Raw genomic sequence first — 22,202 nt, forward strand, 5'->3', positions numbered from 1 at the left:
GCGTCTTAATCTGTGTATGTCAAATTAGAAAGTCCTCCAGTGAGTACTGGTTCCACAGAGGGAAAAGACAGACAGACACACACACACACACACAGTATTGGACCTCAGTTGCCGTTAAAGACAGCTCAACAACTAACTTGTTTCACCATCTGCAAACTGTTTGATAATACTTGCACTGTTGATTTCAGTGTTTCTGTATTGTTTTTACCTGAATGCATCAGTTTTAAGTGAATAAACAAGATGTGTTTTCCTTAAATATGTTGTTTCCATTAATATTATTAGTAAGCAACAGTTATAACAGATATGTCCTATGAACAAGAGTGAGCTAGTACAGTATAGGACTTTTACAAACACAAACACAATGAAGGATGCAAAATATCGCCTACACATCACTTTCGACAAAATCCCAGAAAATATCAAAATATCATTTTTTGTCAACATCGCACACCTCTATTTAACAGTACTGAACAGTATTTAACAGCATTGAACAGTATTTACCAGTACTGAATAGTATTTAACAGCATTGAACAGTATTTAACAGTACTGAATAGTATTTAACAGCATTGAACAGTATTTACCAGTACTGAATAGTATTTAACAGCATTGAACAGTATTTAACAGTACTGAATAGTATTTAACAGCATTGAACAGTATTTAACAGTACTGAATAGTATTTAACAGTAGTCATGCTCAGAGGACTGATTATTTATGTAAACAGACTGGTAACGGTCAGTTAGGTTGGACTTAAACCAGGAAAATGCCTGTCCAGTCATGCCAATGAGGTTTTCCAACCTGTGTAGCAGGATATATTATCAAAAGCTACATCTAAAAAAAAGCTGGACCTAAAACAATGGATAGTAGAGGCTAACTTAGCTGGTGAAGCAACACTGGCCTTGGTGATAACTTATCTGCATGTGTATAGTGGGAGGTTTATCGGTTGAGAATGAAAAGTGGCCAGGTAACCCTTTGAGTTCAGACAGTAATAACAGTAACAGGAACCTCTTGAGTTCAGACAGTAATAACAGTAACAGGAACCTTTTGAGTTCAGACAGTAATAACAGCCTAAACAGACCATCATATCCTGGTGAGTAAACTGCACATAACGATGTTAAGGGTGTGAAAAACAAGAACTGCAGGCAGATACTGCTGAAAACAACCATTTTATTGGCATTTAGTAACTTCACAGAACTTCACTTTATCGTTATCAAAGTTGATTATGCATCTAAGAGATAACTGCAATGTAATTACATAAGATCATATTCAGGTTCTGCTTAAATACACACTATATACACCAACTCATTTCTGTCTGTAACCCCCACAGTTCTGAAATAATCAGTAGCATGTGACACTTTTCAGTAAAATAATTCAGTTTAAAAAAAGAAACGAAAATGATAAAAAGCCTCCTCTGCTTGTCTGATCCCTGAAATTGATCTTTTCTCTCATCACTGCTACACTGTAAGTTTATTATTCCGTCTGACAACAGAATATACTGATCTGAAGTATTGTGGACCGTCTGAAACCAATGACAGGAAAATCAGCAACAAATAAATACATAATAAATAAACCGTAAATAACGTGTGTTATCGTAACTGGACTGTAATTTGAACTGGATTCAATTTATACACCCACCAAAGAGTCAACAGGTTTAATTTCATTAAACAAATTCACCCATTTATGTCCATAAAAACCAAACAAATACATATTACAAACGAAAACAGCTCACAATACCAAGAGCATCCACCCTAAACTTCATTTCTGTTAGTACAGCCATACAGGACAGACAGGAGACAGGAGTAGAAAAACTGGACTGAATAACTTTAATGTAATCTGAATATGAGGGTTAATGTGAATAATATCCCGCATGGGTGAGACACATGTATTTTCAGTCTAAAAACTATGGAACCAGCAGGACTAATGAGGAAGAGACCCGCACCCCAGGAGTAAAGCACTTCACAAAGCCACATCAGTAGTGGGAGCATCACCCTGCTCCATGTTCACAACAACAGCTGGTCATTAATGCTTTTGCCTACAAACACTTCAGTCTTTACTTTACTTACTCAGGATCACATGGCCTTAATTTCACATCAGCAAACCTCAACAGCGAGGTCTTCATGTCTTCATTTTAGATTTGAAAAAACAATTAGTCCTCATTTTCCACCAACAGACCAAGCAACAAGTTCTAAAACCAATTTTAACATATAAATTCATAAGTAGCCTAAACAAAACAATCTGATAACTAAATAATAATAATTCAAAAAAAGTTTCTCTCTGAGCAGTCCCTTTGGTTCAGCCACTGGAGGAGCGTTTCATTGGTGGTTGCTAAGAGACAAAGGTGTTTCACTCAAACCAGGTGAATTTCTCCATCCTTTCACCATTTGATGAAGACAAGGCCTGCAAGCACCCCGTAGCCCAGGACCAGGAAGAGAACCTTCAACAGACGATCCTGTTTGTCCTCCAGTTCTCGCGACAGGATCTCAAAAAACGTGATGAAGAGGAAGGTGCCCGCGGCCAGGCCCTGCAGCACCACAGAGGCAATGTTGCCTGCCAGGTTCTGTGCCGTCTCGATGCCCATGCCCACACCGATGCCAATGGGTATCATTAGGCTAACAGTGATGCCCAGCTTGCTGGCATCACGCATGGGTAAGCCTGCTTTGGCCACACTCACGCCCAGTGCCACTGCGGCCAGAGTCTCGTGAATGGAGACGCCCAGAAAAAGACTGCCCAGCTTGGCACCGTCCTCCTGTAGACCCAAAGCCAGCCCCTCAAACACAGAGTGGGCGGACAGGGCCAGAACCAGGCTCGCCAGCCGCAGCGGGCCTGCCCGGGTCAGCTCCGTCGGGCTGAAGTGGCTATGATGGTGCGAGTGGTGTGGGTGACCTCCGGCTGACCCCCGAGGAGGAGCGATGAAGGGTGTGTCATACTCAGAGTCGCTCCCTGCCTCCGAGCCCCCTCCTGCGTTAAACGTCTCCAAGTCAATGAAAGACGGCCTCTCCTTACGGAATGTCAGAACAACCTGTTCTACGAAGACGGTGAGGAAAAACCCCAGCATCATCATCGTCTCGGCCAGAGGGTAGTCTGTGCTGATGTTCATCTCCTTCAGCACTTCCCCCACCTGACAGAAACACACAGATCAAACATACTGACATATTACCCAGGTTACATCGCACACTAGGCATTTTCCTGTTCAACCACACACAGCCCTCTCCAGAAAGACAACACAAAAATGATATACCAGAACGGCTTAATCAGAACATTTTTACACAAAAAACAGTCTGTAAAGAATTCTTAAATTTCACAGAAAACATGAAGAAAGTCACACTTTTTTTAGTGCAGCATCATGAAAACTACAAAAGGTTGCATTTTTACCAAGAATGACCAAGACGTATTGGACCACGCACCTTTTCTCTGACCGCCGGTATGAGAGCGTTGAAGCAGGTGGCCAAAAACACACCGCCTCCAAATGCATTGCCGAAAGCGACCGCTCGCCGGTATTTGGGCGCCTTCTCAAAGTCCACCTGCATCACTCTCACTGGGACCAGAATCCCTCCCAACATGAGAGAGAACACGGCGAAGAGACAAAGGAGTTTGGCCACGATAATTTCCATGTTGAGTAGAGATCAGTGCGCTCAAGAGGTCAACGGAACAACGTTCGCATAACGTGGATATTCACAGGCTCCCTGCATCTCTGCCGGACCAGAGAGAGCGGGCCACACCGGCTCAGGTTCAGGTACCAAACAACATTACACCTCTGGAACTGAGAATGAATAAGAACAATGTCACTGGCCTGTGAAAGTCAACTTTATGCACTTTGCCAGGCCCTCGAAGCGTAATCTTGATTGCTAATCGCATTTCACTTTCTTAAAGCAGTGCAAACATTAACACACCCATTAATTATACTTTAAAACATACTTTTAAAAGAAGAAAAGAAAATTACTCAGCAAAAGTTACGTAACTTTACAGGTAACGTCTCTCAATTGCACCTCATGTCTGTGAATCAATTCCAAAAAAAGACAGGGAATGATTCAAATACACCTAGTGAACGTAATCCTGAGGTGAACATAGTCCATATTAGACAGGAAGGATAACCTGCTAAGCTAAGTTAGTAAATATTGTACAAAACTAAATAGGCCTATTATCCGTTAGTAGCTTGTAGTATAACTTGGTTAACGCACATAAGGTGCTGCAACTGTCATTGTAACATTTCGTTTTTATTCGCTCGTGCAATGCAGCTGATACGGCGCGAGCGGACACGGCTCCTCTATCTGGGCGAGCATCTTTTTCGAAATTCGGACTGAAGAGTTGGCAACTGCGACGCTCGCTTATTCGGCGAGATAGTATATTTTCCACAACTAACATGCTTGTGTGAAACAGTAAAAAATCGCGATAAAGAAGTTTGCTTCTATTAGTTCGGTAACAGTTCAGATACAGCACGACACAAGCCGTACCGTGGCTAGGCTATGTGGTTAGCTTATGGCAGGTACATTCAGTAGCTAGCTTATATAGGAGTAATGGATTTTACGAACGCCGATAAATTGACGACAGTTAAACGATCACCATACAGTTTAAGACGACAAGGATAATAATTTTTATGTAGTAAACAAACACCGTAGTGTTTTACTACATCTGTTACCTGCTGCTCCTTTTTCCCTCCGATACTTCCTGTTAGAACTGCACCTGTTCTCGTCTGAAGCTTGCTATTCAGCAATTGGCTGGTTCTGACTACAAATGTTTCTGTAAACGAATGATCGGTAGGAATAGCGCTTGCGTAATGAAAGAAACTTAAACCCAATTGGTTGACAGGGATGTCTGTAACCAAGTCAGATTCGATTAACCCGAGTAAGTTCAAAGTCATTGTAATGAAACGGGACAGCAATATGAGATTTCGAGTCTCTGTGAAAATAATGCAGTTTTTAACTAGTAATTTTACTGCAGTGAGGAGCAAGAGTCGACAACCGTTCAGCACCAGATTATGCTCATTAACACATACGCAACAACCACGGAATCCAGGTTTCAATTTTTACATTTAATGTTCATAATGTTGGCATTATACACATCTGTCTTCTGCTCACCCCAGAGTGAATCTGCTGTGGCCTAAATCATGTGAAAAAGAGGCAAATCTTCCGCGTACAGTCCACGTGACAGAGATCTGATGACATCACAGTCCACCGGGACAGATTAGTTACAAATAACAGACCATGGTCTTCACTGGTGCCAGGTGTCAGTAGAAAATGCAGAGACACTGGTTTGAGTCCAGACAATTTACACGAAGTTGATCCCAGAAAAGGTCAGGGTGTATCAGTGATTTGGGGACGGGGGCTAACATGCAATGAATGTATTACTTTATGATGGGGGGGAAAAAAAGCTCTTTTTATTCCTGGAGTTACAGAGAGTCATACAAAATAAAAAATTGAGACAAACGTCCTGTCTTTACGTGTCCCCAAGTCCATTCTCTGTCTGTCAAAGAAAATGAGAAACATTAACAAGCCACATCACAACTGTAACTAAAAACCCACACGAGCCTAACGGTGTTTCTGTGTAAGCTGCTGACCAGAGTGCATGCACACTGTGACCGGACCAGCCTCTGGGATATAAGACTGATTACTCAAGAACAATAGTTTTATATATTAGTGGTCTGGAGGTCCAGTGCCCTTAGGTTTTCACTGACAGAATGATAAAAATGATCTGTAACTGGGAAATTAGTAACTTCCCTTAACACCACCTTCACAGTGAATGTCTTACCTATGTGGGTGTGTGTGCATGTGTGTGTGTGATGGTGAAGTGTGTGTCAGGGCTCCTCGTTGCTGGCACTGGGCGGCCGACTGCGCATCTGAGTCCTCAACTGCTCAATCAGCTCTGGGTTCTGCTGCTGCATCTGCTGGGCAAACTGCTGACCCCTGAAAACACACACACACACACAGAAAACTGCTCAACACACAAACCACACACAACACCACAAAGCCAACCAGAGGGAAGGTGTGTGGTATTCTGTCGGTGACCAGGTGTGTGAGCAGTTACGTTGCGTACGGTGTATTAATGGGTATCCCGACAGGTGTGATGTGTGTGTGTGTGTGTGTGTGTGTGTGGGGGGGGGGGGGGGAGATGACTTACGCCTGGATGAGGCCAGACAGGTCATTGGGGGGGGCTGCTGCAGCAGGGGCTGCACTGCCTCCCACTGGCCCATATGTTCCTGACATCATCCCAGACACCCTGACCAATCAGAGCATGGGAGAGGAGTTACTATGGTAACTTCAGGTTTACAGGTGTAAATCATATTAATTATCAATTATCAAAAATTCTCATGCATTCTTAAAAAAAATTAATATTTCACCATGGCAACAATAGATCAATATCTAAAATACAGCTGATTTAATCCACTGTATTTAAGTGCTGTTTCTGATACACGTGTACTCACAGCTGCTGCACCTGTGGGTTGCTCATTAAATTCGAGGCCTGAAAACAGATCATTTGTCATCAGTAACAGCATTTATCGAATTTTAAAAGAATGAGGGCTGTGTGTGCTCAGTGTGTGTGTGCTCAGTGTGTGTGTGTGTGTGTGTGTGTGTACAAGTTCAAAATAACTTATTTTTGCCAGCCATACCATGCTCATGAAGCCAGGGTTACTGAGCAGACCCGCCAGGTCGACTCCGCCCATCCCTCCAGTCTGACCGAGATAAGAGAGAAAAAAACGCGGGAATGAAACGGTCGTTTTACCCTCACTCACGTTTTTAAAATAACTGATCAGCACAGATTCTTCCGTTCAAACTCACAGGGCTCGGACTCTCTTTCATTTTCTGCTCTGCTATTTTCAGGTTGGACTTGTAAGTTTCGTTGTCGGGATCCAGTTCCAAAGCTTTCTTATAGTAGCTCACAGCCTCTGTGTGTTTGTTCAGACTGGCCAGAGCCAACCTTACACGAACAGAAACAGAACTTTAAACTTACATTAAACGTGGGCACAAGCATTTAGTTGCAGTGAGAGTAAGAAAAAGCCCATGGTGTTGAGTGAAGTGCAGTTTACCCCATTCTTCCATAGGCTTTGCTGTAGTTTGGGTCGATGCCAATAGCCAGCTCACAGTCCTGAACCGCCCCGGCGTAGTTCCCAAGCTTACTGTAAGCTGCAGCCCTGCAAGCGACGGGAAAGACAAACGAAACCCAGAAGATTCATTTGTTTGTACTCTTGTCAAATAAAACTATCAAAAATCAAAAAATAAACTGGTTAAGTCCAGAAGATTAAAAACCATTCTTATAAGGTTTTGGAGGTGGGAAATCCCATGTCTTCAGGTTGTATGCTGGTACCTGTTGCAGTAATAAACTGCATTGCGTGGGTTTATCTGAATGGCTTTGGAGTAGAATTCCACTGCTGCACTGAAATTCTCAACTTTCATATGCTCATTGCCTAGAAAAGTCAAACATGACACAAAAACCACAATTCAATTCTTCTGTCGTCTACAAAGGAACTGAGCCAAAAAAAGAACAGAGCGAATCGATGACATGTCCGTACCGTCGGTTTTGAGCCTCTCCGCCTCTGCTATCTGCTCCTCCGTTAGAGAACCGCTGGCTGAATTCGCCCTGGCCTGGGCTGCCTCTGACTACAGGAAATAGTGACTGTGAGTGTGGTGTTACATTAAGCATGTGTGACATGAACTGAACAATGACATATTGAAACACAAGAGCCACTACCTTCTGTATGGCTGGTTCAAATATCTCTGGTAAGGTCTGACCCACTGCTAAGCTCTGGTCTTCAGTAGAAACACCAAAAGCTGTTTCCAGGCATTGCACTGCAACTATTAAATGTTTAAAAACAGTGATATAAGGATTTAGAATGCACTAATATTAAGTCATCTGACTGGACAAAAAGCAGAGGGTCATCCTTTACCTTCTAGGCTCTCCTGGGCATCTGAGGACAGCTCCCCAGACCTGAGCTGGTCATGGAGAAACTGGATGATGGAGAAAGCAAGACGCTTTGTGTCTGTCATTTCTGTTAAGAGGCTTAGACCTCTCTGACTCTCTGCTCGAAAGGAACCTAAAAGTAAAAAAAAATGAATAAATAAATAAATATCACATGTGAAACGCAGTGAATAAACCTGACACGTGACAGCTGACAATAACTCAGCTGATTTCAAAGATTACCTGCCGTTCGTATTAACTCTGTATATTTAGCGTTATCCAATCAGACGTGGAAATGCTTATATCTACTTAGCTGTAAGATCTACTTTTTGGAGGAGTGGGAAACTGACTAGGGTAGGGAAGTTTGTCCAAACGTCTGTGCCCAGTGCTACAGTCCTCCACGCGCTGTGTGAAAGCCAGCGCTATAGTTGAAGGGAACAATGACATACAAAGCCATCGTAGCTTCAACAGGCTAACATTAGCCAGTAACATTGTTAGGTTAGCTGGTGTTTCAGAGACACGGACATCCTAGCTGTTTACTAATTCATTGCTGAAAACAAAATGTTCCATATTTTTTCTTAACGATAAATTTGCACGCAGCGACTTAAGCATGTGAGATTTCGCCACAGAAGCTTCTAGCAAACACCGGTGGGATACAGACTAACTTACCCTAGATAGGCTAGCTGCTAAGCTAACAGTGCTAGTTTGTGCCTTGTCGTTAGCCTAGCTGTAGCGTTCCAGCAATGACTTTTCATGACACGGACAGAATCTAGTCACTATGTCCACCTGAGACGGTTGGGCTGCCCATTACTTTTAGAGTACAAAAATTAAGTCACAATTCTTAACGGAAGTAACTTACTTTCTCCTTACCAGTGGTCTAGTCTTGAGGCTCTCAGGGCAGGGGCACAAGGTGTGTATGACGTTACCAGTTGCGTAAAACGTCACAGCTGCGTTGAACACGTAAACATACCCTACTTGCAGTACTTCAGTACATACAACTCACTTGCAGTCATCGGCGGCATCTAACAGTATAATTGAAAATACGTGGTCGACCTACTATAAAACGCTTGTTTACAAATTAAGTTCTACTATCCTGCAGATATTGCAGATCATTAACTGAGAAATGTACCAAAAACACGGACTCTCCCCTCAAGACTGTCGCGCTGGATGAAAAGAGACGAGATGAAACCCGAATGATTAGTGTATCAACGATCCTATTTTAGAATGAATACATCTGACAGCGGAAAACACCAGCAACAGTGTCACCGTATCACTTAAAATATACCAGTCCATCATAGGAACTACAAGTCTCTCCTCACTTACCATTTGCTCAGATTTATAGGGTCAAGACTTTCAGTTCAGTAAAATGTCACGAAAGATCAGTTTGAATACAGTTCTTGCGCACAAATGAAGGAATTGAAGGATGAATTCAGTCCGGGGAGACGGACTGAAAAGAGAGAGAAAATGCATAAGAATTCCAGTAAAACATTACTTATATGCAGAGATTTTTGTCGAGACCTTTGGTCACCTCTTCTCATTTATGGTCCTATTCCCACAATATTTGAAAAGTTTTAGCTTCATAAACAGGAGGAATATGGTTTTATCATTATCAGTGCACTTAAAGTTCATGTAAATATATTTTTAAGTTTGGGTGCGCATCTAAACGGCAGTGAAAAAGTGATTGACAGTTAATTGGTCAAATCATTGACTTCCAAATTGATTGACAGTGAATGGGAGGGTTCCTTCTACGACAGAGAAACCAGCACGCGTCCTTTGAACGACAGTGACTGAAAGATGGCACCGACAGGTGAGTTCTCTTAAATGTCAGCTCACACTTCGTCATCAGGGAGGTTCACTAAAAATGTCTCAATAGTCTATGTGAAACAATGTTAACGTGGTACAGTGAATAACGTTTAGTACCTGAAGCGGCTTTCTGGTTAATCTTATTCCATCCTCCCTGTTAGCCTGATGCTATCACAGCTCCTAGCTTGCAGGCGTTTACCCTCGCATCCCATGTCTGTAGACCTAAACGGGCTTCCCGGCAGAGCCAGGTGAAGTGTTGTTTTAGTGGTCGAGTTAGCTTGCAGCACTATGCACATTAAAGAGGATACGCAGAGTAATATCAACTTCTGTTGGTTAACTTGATTTGCAGGGAAACATGCCCCTCTGCCCAAAACGGCTAGCCGGCTAACATTAGCTCTTATGCATGATCATTGATTTGCGAGGGGCTGGATTTGTCGAGTTTCGTAATGCTTTACATCAGGTCGCAACAATGGCGCCAGAGGCCGTGAGTTTACAGTAGTCATTCCGCTCATGATATTGCAATGTGATCATCTTAACGTAGGTCTCTCATTATGAAGTGTAATGTGAGACCTACGTGAATGAGAATGGAGAATGGCTACATGTTTACCACGTGTTTTTATTCAGACAACAAATGCAATGCAGAGTTTCATATATTCCGTCAGTGCTGAATGAACGTTCGTTTCGCAGTTTGGTGTGATGAACCTAAAGACGTGAATCGATTGTGAATTGATTGAGTTTTACCTTTAAACTTACTGGTAAACCCATAACACATCTCACGTTTCCCCCTCGTCTGTCAGTCAGACCGAAGTGTTAAGTCTGTATCTGTGTGTTCTGTGTGCAGGTGAGGTGGTATTCGGTGGCGAGACGCCGGTTTGCGCTGAAAATCGCTTGCGCTGGGATCTGAAACCGGATCAGATACACAAACTTGCCGACGAGCTCATAGCAAAAACGAAAAGTGTGTACGACACGGTGGGGGCTTTGGACCTGGACAGCGTCACCTATGAAAACACACTGAAAGCCCTTGCCGATGTAGAGGTGGAATACACAGGTAAGAGCACAGTCAGAACAGTGTGTGTGCCCTCAGACTGTGCAGTGGAGTAGCATTTTGGGCGGTATGAAAACCTCAGTGTTACAGTGGATAACATTATTTTCCAGACCCTGTCTGAGAGCCTTTGTTGGGACCTGACAGGTGTGTTTGCTGCCACAGAATGGTGCCCAGAAACACAGGTGTTGACTGGAGATGCAAGCCATATACACACAAATGTTTTCTAACATGTGCAGTCTAGTCACTTCCGTTTCACAGGCTCTTCACGCGTGCTCCATGGCTATTGTATTTTGGGGCAGAAAACTCTGAGTCGGCAGGAATGCAGTATGAAATAGGATCCAACACTCAGCACTTTTAAATAATGACTAGGAGAGCAGGCCACGCCCACCGTGGGCCGGCCCATTGTTTCGTGCCTGTGCAACATGCACGGTTTTTCACAAACACTTTCACTGATTATTACAGTAAAAGTGCAGTAATACTCAGCTGTCATTTAAGGTCTCTCTTAAAGAGATGTAAAATATCATCCCTGCATTAGTGACCCAGAGTCTTCATCAGTGACCAGTTTCACTCATCAGTATATGATCCATCCACACTCTGGCTAAGAGCTCCTGTTGCCCTTTATCTGGTTTTGAAAGTCATACCTGAGTAGTAACATTGAGTTGTATGTGGATTTGTGAGTCATAACTATGTAGTAACTTAAGGCTCAGTGTCTTATTTGAGTCGGGAATTGAACCCCCAACCTCCCGGTCACAAGATTCTTAAAGGCTATAAGTCTGTCAATCACAAGATGACTGTTTTTTTTTTCTTGTTTTTGTTTGTTTGTTTTTTTTAAATACTGTAAAGCCTCACCTTTCCTACAGGAATGCCAGCGTTTTCTCCTGCAGGTGGGATGTTAAGTGTGTGGTTGTCAGAGATTTTGGTCTCAGAGTGTTCCCGTCACTCATGGATTTGTTTAGTCTTTTTTCTCCCTCTCTCTGGGGTTGCCAGAGTACTCTCCTGTAATCCCCCTCTGTCCCTGGTGTTTCCCAGTGCAGCGGAACATGCTGGATTTCCCCCAGCACGTGTCCCCGTGTAAGGAGGTGCGCACGGCCAGCACCGACGCCGATAAGAAACTGTCGGAGTTCGATGTTGAGATGAGCATGAGGGAGGATGTGTACCAGCGCATCGTCGCTCTGCAGGTGAGTCTGTCAGGTCATCAGCCCGTTCTGCTGAACAACAACGTACGATTCATCTCTGACACTTGGCTTTTTTTGTCTCTGTAAAACAGGAGAAGCTGGATGACAACGCTCTGAGTCCTGAGGCGAAGAGGTACATGGAGAGACTGATCAAACTGGGCCAGAGAAACGGCCTACACCTCCCCCCAGAAACGCAGGAGGTACCAGTCAAACCAGAGCCCTGCAGATTATCACCAGTTAAACAGAACAACGGGGTTATGGCATTTCCCGCCAAACAGGGTTTCCCCCTGTGCCACATAACCTGAGCCCAGTGCTGTTGACTTTTGGTCAGTGAGTTCTGACTGACTGGGAAATGCTGCTTGCTGGGAAACTGGCCCCGTCATTAAGTGCTGTGTTGTCTTTGGACTGTAGAAGTAATTTAATATTATAGTAAGAGTTTAAGTAAATAATTGTATTTCTAATGGGTTTGAGTTTTAATGCATCTGATATGAAATGTCATTATGCAGCCGTTATCAGATATGATTCATGATTAAGAGCTATGTGTGTATTAGATGTTCAGGCGCGTGTGTGTATGTGTGTGTGAGTGCGTGTGTGTGTGTGTGTGAGTGTGGCTGACTGCCAGCCAAGCAGAGAGGATGATGCTTGTGTGAGTGCGTGTGAGTGTGAGAGTCTGTGTATGCCTGTGTCTGTGTCTGTGTGTGTGTGTGAATGTGTGTGTGTGTGTGGCTGGCGGAGTGGAGAGGATGATGCCTGTCTGTCTGTGAGTCTGTCTCTGTGTGAGTGTGTGTGTGTGTGTGTGTGTGTGTGTGTGTGGCTGGCGGAGTGGAGAGGATGATGCCTGTCTGTCTGTGAGTCTGTCTCTGTGTGAGTGTGTGTGTGTGTGTGTGTGGCTGGCAGAGTGGAGAGGATGATGCCTGTCTGTCTGTGAGTCTGTCTCTGTGTGAGTGTGTGTGTGTGTGTGTGTGTGTGTGTGTGGCTGGCGGAGTGGAGAGGATGATGCCTGTCTGTGTGTGTGTTTTTCCTGTAACAGGAGATCAAAAAAATCAAGAAGAAGCTGAGCACTCTGTGTATTGATTTCAACAAGCACCTGAACGAGGACACCACCAGTCTGGCCTTCAGCCGAGAGGAGCTGGGTGAGTGTCTGTCTGTGTGTGTGTGTGTGTGTGTGTGTGTGTGTGTGTGAGAGAGAGAGAGAGAGAGAGAGAGTGTGGAGCTTTCTGGGAAGAAGTCCAGTGTTTTAGTGATGTGTCTGAATAAAAATTGACTGACACTCAAATAAAGAGGTTTACCTGAATTCCTCGCCCTGGTAAAGGAAAGACGAATCGTCTGTCTACTTGCTGAAAATGGAAGCACTGAGCTGAAAGCCTAGTTTGATAAAGATGAAGACTAGGGCTGCCAGAGTTAACACGTTAATAACAAGGCAACACATTAATAACGAGGTAACACATTAATAACGAGGTAACACATTAATAACGAGGTAACACGTTAAGAACGAGGCAAACACATTAATAACGAGGTAACACATTAATAACAAGGTAACACATTAATAACGAGGTAACACGTTAAGAACGAGGCAACACGTTAATAACGAGGTAACGCGGTAATAAGGAGGTAACACGGTAATAAGGAGGTAACACGTTAATAACGAGGTAACATGTTGAGAATGAGGTAACACATTAATAACGAGGTAACACGGTAATAAGGAGGTAACACGGTAATAAGGAGGTAACACGGTAATAAGGAGGTAACGCGGTAATAAGGAGGTAACGCGGTAATAAGGAGGTAACGCGTTAACTTTGGCAGCTCTGATAAAGGCGTTACTGTCTGAAATGGCCTGTGATTGCTCTGTAGGAGGCCTCCCTGAGGATTTCCTCAACTCTCTGGAGAAAGATGAGACGGGAAAACTCAAGATCACTCTGAAATATCCCCACTACTTCCCCACCATGAAGAAATGTTACGTCCCCGAGACACGGAAAAGACTGGAAGAGGCCTTCAACTCCCGCTGTAAAGAGGTAACAGAGCTGACTGACCCCCAAATCACACACACCCTGCCTGCCTTACAGAGGTAACAGAGGTGATTGACCCCCAAATCACACACACACACCGCCCGCCTTACAGAGGTAACAGAGCTGACTGACCCCCAAATCACACACACCCTGCCTGCTTTACAGAGGTAACAGAGGTGATTGACCCCCAAATCACACACACACACCGCCCGCCTTACAGAGGTAACAGAGCTGACTGACCCCAGATCACACACACACCGCCCGCCTTACAGAGGTAACAGAGGTGATTGACCCCCAAATCACACACACACACCACCCGCCTTACAGAGGTAACAGAGCTGACTGACCCCCAAATCACACACACACCGCCTGCCTTATAGAGGTAACAGAGCTGACTGACCCCAAATCACACACACACACACACACACACACACACACACACACACACACACCGCCTACCTTACAGAGGTAACAGAGCTGACTGACCCCAAATCACGTGCACTACCTGCCTCACAGAAGTTATGGTTTACCAGTAAAACACCCTCACCGTGTATATATGTGTGTCTGTTTTTGTGTGTGCGTACGTGTGTGTGTGTGTGTGTGTGTGTGTAGGAAAACTCGGCTATTCTGAAGGAGCTGGTCCAGCTGCGTTCCCAGAAGAGCGCTCTCCTGGGCTTTAACACTCACGCCGACTTTGTTTTGGAGATGAACATGGCCAAGTCATCCAAGAAGGTTTCCTCATTCCTCGGTAATCTCCTAATCTGGATTCAACATAATCTGTAGATAAATTTGCATGTTTTATGAAGTCATATAAATCTCAGTGATGTGTAAATTACAGAGGAATAGGAAATGAAATGAAGGTTTCTGAATGGCATGTTTTTGTAAAACAGAGTGATTTCCTTTCAACAGAACTCCTCCTGTTTGATTATTGTTATTACATTAACATTTATTCATGTAGCAGACGCTTTTATCCAGAGCAACTTTATACTCGATATCAGAGGTGCCCAAATCCAGTCCTGGGTGCCAAATGCTTTTTATCCTTACCTCTTCATTAGAGGCTGATTGTCACCTGGAGAACAGGTTCGTGTGCTCCTCAGCCAATCAGAGGCCATGTGCAGTTGGTTGCTAAGACAAGCAGCAGGAGTTTGGCCCTTCAGGGTTAGATTTGGGCGCCTCTGCTCTGTATTTCGCAATTCCTCGGCCTTTTTAACTCTGCCCTCCTCTCTTTTTAACTCTGCCCTCCTCTCTTTGACTCCACCCCTCATCTCTGTCCCTGACTCCTCCCACTCTCCAGAGGAGCTGGCGCGCAAGCTGAAGCCTCTGGGTGAGGAGGAGCGTGCAGTCATCCTCAAACTGAAGGAGAAGGAGAGTCAGAAGAGGAACCTGCCCTTTAACGGGGAGCTGTGTGCCTGGGACACGCGTTACTACATGACTCAGGTGGAGGAGACGCAGTACGCCGTGGACCAGAACCTCCTGAAGGAGTATTTTCCCATGGAGGTGGTGACTCAGGGCCTGCTGGACCTCTACCAGGAGCTGCTCGGCCTGTCCTTCCAGCTGGTGGAGGGCGCCCCCGTGTGGCACGATGACGTCACACTCTACTGCGTCAAAGATCGCAGCTCTGGACAGGTGGTGGGGCAGTTCTACCTGGACCTCTTCCCTAGGTCAGCCTCTCTCCTAGAACGTTTCACACTTTGGTACACAGGTCATGTTATAGAACCGGCCACGTCACGCTAACCAGATCCAGGGTATCACCACAAACTCAGACACACAGCTTTTTCACAACACGGCCTCTGACCTTAGCCTCTCTCTGTGTGCGTGTGTGTGTGTGTGTGTGTGTGCAGGGAGGGAAAATATGGCCATGCGGCGTGTTTCGGACTGCAGCCTGGTTGTCTGCTCTCTGACGGACGCAGGCAGATGGCGGTGGCTGCCATGGTAGCGAACTTCAGCAAACCCACGGCCGACGCCCCGTCTCTGCTCCAGCACGACGAGGTGGAGACCTATTTCCACGAGTTTGGCCACGTCATGCACCAGCTCTGTGCCCAGGTACCCAGGCGTGCCCCCACTCAAATAGCCAAAAAAGGACTTGCAATTTTTTAATAATCTGTCACATGTAAAGAAATTCTCTTCAGATGTAAATTCTCTTATGAGAGTCTTCTGTCACCATAAGGGTCAGAGTGATGGACAGTCAGACAGATCCTGTCATTCAGTCTTTTTATTTTATAGAAAACAAAGTCATGATCACTTCCCACTTCAGTCGTTTGATAACTTGTGTCTATGTGCGTGTGTGTGTGTCTGTGTGCGTGTGTGTGTGTGTCTGTGTGTGTGTGTGTGTCTGTGTGTGTGTGTGTGCGCGTGTGTGTGCGCGTGCATGTTTGTCTGCGTGCGTGTGTCTGTGTGCGTGTGTCTGTGTGCGTGTGTGCGTGTGTGTCTGTGTGTGTGTGCGCGCGTGTGTGTGTGTGTGTGCGCGCGTGTGTGTGTCTGTGTGTGTGTGTGTGTCTGTGTGTGTCTGTGTGCATGTGTCTGTGTGCATGTGTCTGTGTGCGTGTGTGTCTGTGTGCGTGTGTGTCTGTGTGCGTGTGTGTCTGTGTGCGTGTGTGGCTGTGTGCATGTGTCTGTGTGCGTGTGTGTCTGTGTGCGTGTGTGTCTGTGTGCGTGTGTGGCTGTGTGCATGTGTCTGTGTGCGTGTGTCTGTGTCTGTGTGCGTGTGTCTGTGTGCGTGTGCATGTGCGTGTCTGTGTGTGCGTGTGCATGTGTGCGTGCGTGTGTGTGCGTGTGTGTGTGCATGTGTGTGTGTGTGTCTGTGTGCTCAGGCTAATTTTGCCATGTTCAGTGGGACTCATGTGGAGAGGGACTTTGTTGAGGCTCCGTCTCAGATGTTGGAAAACTGGGTTTGGGAGAAGGAGCCGCTGCAGCGCATGTCCAAGCATTACAAAAGCGGAGAACCCATCCCCGAGGAACTACTGGACAAACTCATCAAATCCAGACTGGCCAACACAGGTACTGACTCCTCCATCCCCACCACACACCTCTCTCTCTCTCTCTCACACTCACTCACACTCACACACACACACACACACTCTCTCTGTCTGTCTGTCTCTCTCTCTCTGTCCCACTGTTTACAGACAGACCCAAACTCACAGACCTTTTCAAACTAAACTTATATTGACTGTTACTCTCCCTGTTCACCGGATACACATTGTAACCAGTAAACACTGCACACTTCACCAAAGTCAAACAGGGTCTTTTCTCATATGTCTCTTTTCCACTACGACGGTGCTGGTGCCCGTGCCCGTGCCGGTGCGGAGCCAGTGCTGCCTTGGTGCCTTTTGAGAACCGGCCCGCATTTCCACTGGTTTGGGAGCCGAACGCTACATAGCGAAAGTTTGGGTAATTTCCGTGGGGAAAAAATAATGTCGGACAGAACGCATCTGCTTGCTCTTTATAAATTTACTTTTACGCTAGGCTTCCACACAGCGAAACACCTCATGAATTTTGTCCCAGAACTTTTCGCTCTGGGGGCAAAATTCATGAAAATAATAAGTCGCCTAGCTCAAAAGTTAAAACGAGTGTTTAAATGAAGGTCTGCATGAAGTGGTTTAATTGCACCAGCCAGAGCCGAGAGAGAGAGAGAGTGTCTTTTTCTACCACTCTGGGTCCGACTACATTCATGTAACATGTAAACAACAGCCCGTATTGATGTACACACAAATTGTTACTCATGCATCTTTTAATCATATACATATTTTCATGCTACAAATATCCTTTAGCCTACCGCTACTTGGTCAGACGTTTTTTGTTACTCCCGCCTCTCTAAAGAACGTCACGTATCAAACGCTGAACTGATTGGTTCTCGCGTGGTTTTTATTTGCATAGCCTCTGACGTCAGTGGTTCCAGCTTTTGGGACCAGCAATTCTGTGGTGCCGTGCCGGTGCCAGTTTTCGGCTCCGGCACCAGTATTTTGTCAGTGGAAAAGAGCGGTGCCGGTGCCTGATCGAGCAGCAGTGGAAAAGGGGTAATAATGATTTAAGGAAGACTTTGGCTGAACAGCAGGAAGACTGTTTCCTCACTGTGTCCTCAGGGTTTAGTGTGTGTTAGACAGGACTGTGTCCTCAGGGCTTAGAGAGTGTTAGACAGGACTGTGTCCTCAGGGTTTAGAGAGTGTTAGACAGGACTGTGTCCTCAGGGTTTAGTGTGTGTTAGACAGGACTGTGTCCTCAGGGCTTAGAGAGTGTTAGACAGGACTGTGTCCTCAGGGCTTAGAGAGTGTTAGACAGGACTGTGTCCTCAGGGCTTAGAGAGTGTTAGACAGGACTGTGTCCTCAGGGTTTAGAGAGTGTTAGACAGGACTGTGTCCTCAGGGCTTAGAGAGTGTTAGACAGGACTGTGTCCTCAGGGCTTAGAGAGTGTTAGACAGGACTGTGTCCTCAGGGCTTAGAGAGTGTTAGACAGGACTGTGTCCTCAGGGTTTAGAGAGTGTTAGACAGGACTGTGTCCTCAGGGTTTAGAGAGTGTTAGACAGGACTGTGTCCTCAGGGCTTAGAGAGTGTTAGACAGGACTGTGTCCTCAGGGCTTAGAGAGTGTTAGACAGGACTGTGTCCTCAGGGTTTAGTGTGTGTTAGACAGGACTGTGTCCTCAGGGTTTAGAGAGTGTTAGACAGGACTGTGTTCTCAGGGTTTAGTGTGTGTTAGACAGGACTGTGTCCTCAGGGTTTAGTGTGTGTTAGACAGGACTGTGTCCTCAGGGTTTAGAGAGTGTTAGACAGGACTGTGTTCTCAGGGTTTAGTGTGTGTTAGACAGGACTGTGTCCTCAGGGTTTAGTGTGTGTTAGACAGGACTGTGTCCTCAGGGCTTAGAGAGTGTTAGACAGGACTGTGTCCTCAGGGTTTAGAGAGTGTTAGACAGGACTGTGTCCTCAGGGTTTAGAGAGTGTTAGACAGGACTGTGTCCTCAGGGCTTAGAGAGTGTTAGACAGGACTGTGTCCTCAGGGTTTAGAGAGTGTTAGACAGGACTGTGTCCTCAGGGCTTAGAGAGTGTTAGACAGGACTGTGTCCTCAGGGTTTAGTGTGTGTTAGACAGGACTGTGTCCTCAGGGCTTAGAGAGTGTTAGACAGGACTGTGTCCTCAGGGTTTAGTGTGTGTTAGACAGGACTGTGTCCTCAGGGTTTAGAGAGTGTTAGACAGGACTGTGTTCTCAGGGTTTAGTGTGTGTTAGACAGGACTGTGTTCTCAGGGTTTAGTGTGTGTTAGACAGGACTGTGTCCTCAGGGTTTAGTGTGTGTTAGACAGGACTGTGTCCTCAGGGTTTAGTGTGTGTTAGACAGTTTGGTCTGATGTTTGGGTTTGCTGCTCTTGGGGTTAGGTCTGTTTAACCTGCGTCAGATAGTTCTGGCCAAAGTGGACCAGGCGCTGCACACTAAGACCAGAGTGGACCCAGCCGAGGAATACGCCAGACTCTGCCTGGAGGTTCTGGGGGTGCCCGCTTCAGCAGGTAAGACCCACTCCCACCTCATCCACAGACAGAGAAAACTCTCTCTCTCTCTCTCTCTCTCCGTGTCCCCCCTGGTCCGTCTGTCTGTCTCTTCACTGTGAATAAATGCGTTTTGATCTTAGAGTGCGATGAAAACAGCTGCTTTTATCACATGGTGTATAATCCAGTGTTAATGAGATACCAAACAGTACTTTCATTGGTCCAAATGTCCACCAGGCACCAACATGCCGGCCACGTTTGGACACCTCGCGGGAGGTTATGACGCCCAGTATTACGGTTACCTGTGGAGTGAAGTTTTCTCTATGGATATGTTCTACGCCCGCTTCAAACAGGAAGGCGTCATGAACCCCAAGGTCCGAAAACCCATCCTGACACCATCAAACACCAGACACCAGTCTCTTACCCAGTATACATAGCGGAGGAGCCACGGACGCGGGCTGAGCTGTCAGTTTAGCCTGTAGATGTTTCACCGACAGTATTTTTACCTTACAGCGCTGTCTGTGTTCACACGCCTGGCTAACATGGCAGTCAGTAACACTCATTCCTTTGACTGTGTCGAGGTTTTAAATGTGGGCATTGAATGGCGCCGTCATTAAGTTACTATGATGTTCATGTCTTTTGCCCAGGACCTCAGGGCGGTGACGTGTTTCCTTTTTGCTGTTTGTCTTTAGGTGGGTCTGGACTACAGGAGCTGTATTCTGAAGCCGGGCGGTTCGGAGGACGCGTCTGAGATGCTGAGGAACTTCCTGGGCCGGGAGCCGAGGCAGGAGGCGTTCCTGCTGAGTAAGGGTCTGAGCGTGGAGCTGGAGTCGGGAACGCCGTGCGCCTGCTGAACCCGCCGCTTCCTCAGAGCCGCACACCTCGCGCTGGAGTATTACACAACGGACACTGGGACTGGTTTTCACACCAATTTTGTAATAGAATTTCAAACGGTTCTCTCATAGTCACAGAAGCACACACTAAACCCCCCCCCCCCCCCCAAATCTGCTACCCTTCCAATCACACAATTTTTTTTCCTCAAGTTTGGAAGATAGTTTTAAAAAATTGCTGTTGTATTCAAACCAGCTGAAGAAAAAAAGCAGAAAAGGTTAAAATGATTTCCCGCCTCCTTCGTGTTTTTTTTCCCTTTTATTTCTCTTTTTAAAATTTTGTGGAAGCTGTATGACCATCGTGCTATTGAATGGAAAGGAAATGCATCATGTATGTAAATCATATCAATACACAAGTCAAACTGTTTTTAGATTTGAGACACTCAGTAGTTCTTGGATCATGCAGAGTAACAACTGGCCCCAGTGACAAGTCTAATGCAAGTCTGCAACATAACAGCCCTACCACACCACTTAACAGCCCTACCACGCTGTCTAACAGCTCTACCACACTGTCTAACAGCTCTACCACACTGTCTAACAGCCCTACCACGCTGTCTAACAGCTCTACCACACTGTCTAACAGCTCTACCACGCTGTCTAACAGCCCTACCACGCTGTCTAACAGCTCTACCACGCTGTCTAACAGCTCTACCACGCTGTCTAACAGCCCTACCACGCTGTCTAACAGCTCTACCACGCTGTCTAACAGCCCTACCACGCTGTCTAACAGCTCTACCACACTGTCTAACAGCTCTACCACGCTGTCTAACAGCTCTAACACACCGTTTAACAGCTCTAACACAGCGTTCAACAGCCCTAACACACTGTTTAACAGCCCTAACACTGTTTAACAGCCCTAACACTGTTTAACAGCCCTAACACACTGTCTAACAGCTCTACCACACTGTCTAACAGCCCTAACACAGTTTAACAGCCCTAACACAGTGTTTAAGTGCAGTGTGTGATAGAGCTATTGAACATTGTTGACTTTCTCCAAACACAAACCCATCCAAAAAAGACTAAAAGATGATTCCTCAGACCACATGAATGATTTCCTCTGTTAAGAAGTTCAGGTTCAGATATATCAAAAACAGCGTAAATGGCTGTTTCGTAAAGCGTAAGATACAGAGTTTCAGCGGAGACCAAGTCACAGGTTTAGATACATTCAAATGGAGTGTCGTTTCTGAAGCTCTGGGTTTGTGGTTGTCAGTGACGGTTCTGGTCCCTATGATGTGGTCACTACATTGGAAACTCGGGGTGTTTTGGAAATCAAAGAAACATTTCAAAAGAAAAATGTGCTTTTTACCGTTACGTTCTGACCTTGGAACAGCTCTACTGGTCATGTGGTTGATCCGTTTAGAGTAATAGAGGAGTTTGGAAAGGCTCTTTAGCTGGTGATCATTATGGTATGTTAAGTACGGATCTGACTTGTTCAGGCCAAACTTTCTTGTACAACATTGTTTTGTCAAGTGTGCAAATGGTGTTTTTCACAGCGTGAAAATCCTTAGCTGTTGCAGTACTGTTGCAGTCTGTGCCTAAGGCGGAAACAGACACCTGTGATGAAGCATCAACATGTTACTCGTGCACTCCGAGTCCGGAGCAGCTCCTCAGAGAGCGGGTCTCACGGGAGTGCAGTTGCCATCAGGGTATGATTACCAGTAAAGATAACAGATAACAAGCATAACACAATTAACATTTACACAATTAAATCATGCAGCGAGCGGCACTGACATTACGCACCGGCCCCGTGTAAAATAAAACATTTAAAGCTACTGCACCCGTTTTAACGGTTATGAATTTACTAAACACACTGATAAACACGCTTGTTGAATTACTTCAGCAGATCTGAACACCTGTCCTCGTGCACTAAGGAGACGATCACAGTAGCGATACATCAATGACGTTTGTCATTACCCTGTTACTAGAAA

At 45.5% G+C, this 22,202-nt stretch overlaps 3 protein-coding genes across 5 annotated transcripts; 1 reads left to right on the forward strand and 2 right to left on the reverse strand.

The window, feature by feature from the left end:
* Positions 1 to 2,313: 2,313 nt before the first annotated feature.
* On the reverse strand, positions 2,314 to 3,700 carry LOC115821058 (zinc transporter ZIP3-like). Of its 2 annotated transcripts, none has more exons than XM_030784814.1 (2): positions 3,399 to 3,700; positions 2,314 to 3,112 (listed from the first exon to the last, which is right to left on the reverse strand). In XM_030784814.1, the coding sequence occupies exons 1-2, from the start codon at positions 3,603 to 3,605 to the stop codon at positions 2,369 to 2,371; spliced, it is 951 nt and encodes a 316-aa protein (XP_030640674.1). In that variant the 5' UTR covers positions 3,606 to 3,700; the 3' UTR covers positions 2,314 to 2,368. The 2 variants fall into 2 exon arrangements, with proteins under 2 accessions (XP_030640674.1, XP_030640675.1); XM_030784815.1 differs by having other exon boundaries at positions 2,314 to 3,080; positions 3,367 to 3,700.
* A 1,302-nt stretch (positions 3,701 to 5,002) lies between these two features.
* Positions 5,003 to 8,780, reverse strand: sgta (small glutamine rich tetratricopeptide repeat co-chaperone alpha). Of its 2 annotated transcripts, none has more exons than XM_030783957.1 (12): positions 8,755 to 8,780; positions 7,874 to 8,020; positions 7,678 to 7,781; positions 7,499 to 7,586; positions 7,294 to 7,393; positions 7,016 to 7,120; positions 6,768 to 6,906; positions 6,599 to 6,661; positions 6,413 to 6,450; positions 6,109 to 6,207; positions 5,740 to 5,894; positions 5,003 to 5,454 (listed from the first exon to the last, which is right to left on the reverse strand). In XM_030783957.1, exons 2-11 carry the CDS (start codon positions 7,971 to 7,973, stop codon positions 5,786 to 5,788), a joined length of 945 nt encoding a protein of 314 aa, XP_030639817.1. In that variant the 5' UTR covers positions 7,974 to 8,020; positions 8,755 to 8,780; the 3' UTR covers positions 5,003 to 5,454; positions 5,740 to 5,785. The 2 variants fall into 2 exon arrangements, with proteins under 2 accessions (XP_030639817.1, XP_030639816.1); XM_030783956.1 differs by having other exon boundaries at positions 8,744 to 8,769.
* Positions 8,781 to 9,678: 898 nt separating this feature from the next.
* Positions 9,679 to 20,369, forward strand: thop1 (thimet oligopeptidase 1). Its single transcript, XM_030784078.1, has 13 exons — positions 9,679 to 9,691; positions 10,529 to 10,735; positions 11,762 to 11,910; positions 12,000 to 12,107; positions 12,938 to 13,040; positions 13,759 to 13,919; positions 14,526 to 14,661; positions 15,208 to 15,574; positions 15,755 to 15,956; positions 16,724 to 16,910; positions 19,277 to 19,405; positions 19,622 to 19,758; positions 20,077 to 20,369. The coding sequence occupies exons 1-13, from the start codon at positions 9,679 to 9,681 to the stop codon at positions 20,236 to 20,238; spliced, it is 2,061 nt and encodes a 686-aa protein (XP_030639938.1). The 3' UTR covers positions 20,239 to 20,369.
* Positions 20,370 to 22,202: the final 1,833 nt, after the last annotated feature.

The sequence above is a fragment of the Chanos chanos genome, chromosome 9, assembly GCF_902362185.1.
Source record: "Chanos chanos chromosome 9, fChaCha1.1, whole genome shotgun sequence".
Taxonomy (NCBI): Eukaryota; Metazoa; Chordata; class Actinopteri; order Gonorynchiformes; family Chanidae; genus Chanos; species Chanos chanos.

Bases quoted from the DNA above. Each gene is read 5' to 3' on its own strand.
- LOC115821058 (XM_030784814.1), bottom strand. From the start codon at position 3,605: ATGGAAATTATCGTGGCCAAACTCCTTTGTCTCTTCGCCGTGTTCTCT. The intron at 3,113-3,398 runs GTGCGTGGTCCA...TGTTTCTGTCAG, and splicing joins TACCGGCGGTCAGAGAAAAG to GTGGGGGAAGTGCTGAAGGA.
- sgta (XM_030783957.1), bottom strand. From the start codon at position 7,973: ATGACAGACACAAAGCGTCTTGCTTTCTCCATCATCCAGTTTCTCCAT. The intron at 7,121-7,293 runs GTACCAGCATAC...CGTCGCTTGCAG, and splicing joins GCAGTTTATTACTGCAACAG to GGCTGCAGCTTACAGTAAGC. The intron at 6,662-6,767 runs GTGAGTTTGAAC...TATCTCGGTCAG, and splicing joins TGAAAGAGAGTCCGAGCCCT to ACTGGAGGGATGGGCGGAGT.
- thop1 (XM_030784078.1), top strand. The intron at 15,957-16,723 runs GTACCCAGGCGT...CTGTGTGCTCAG, and splicing joins TGCACCAGCTCTGTGCCCAG to GCTAATTTTGCCATGTTCAG. The intron at 16,911-19,276 runs GTACTGACTCCT...TCTTGGGGTTAG, and splicing joins ATCCAGACTGGCCAACACAG to GTCTGTTTAACCTGCGTCAG.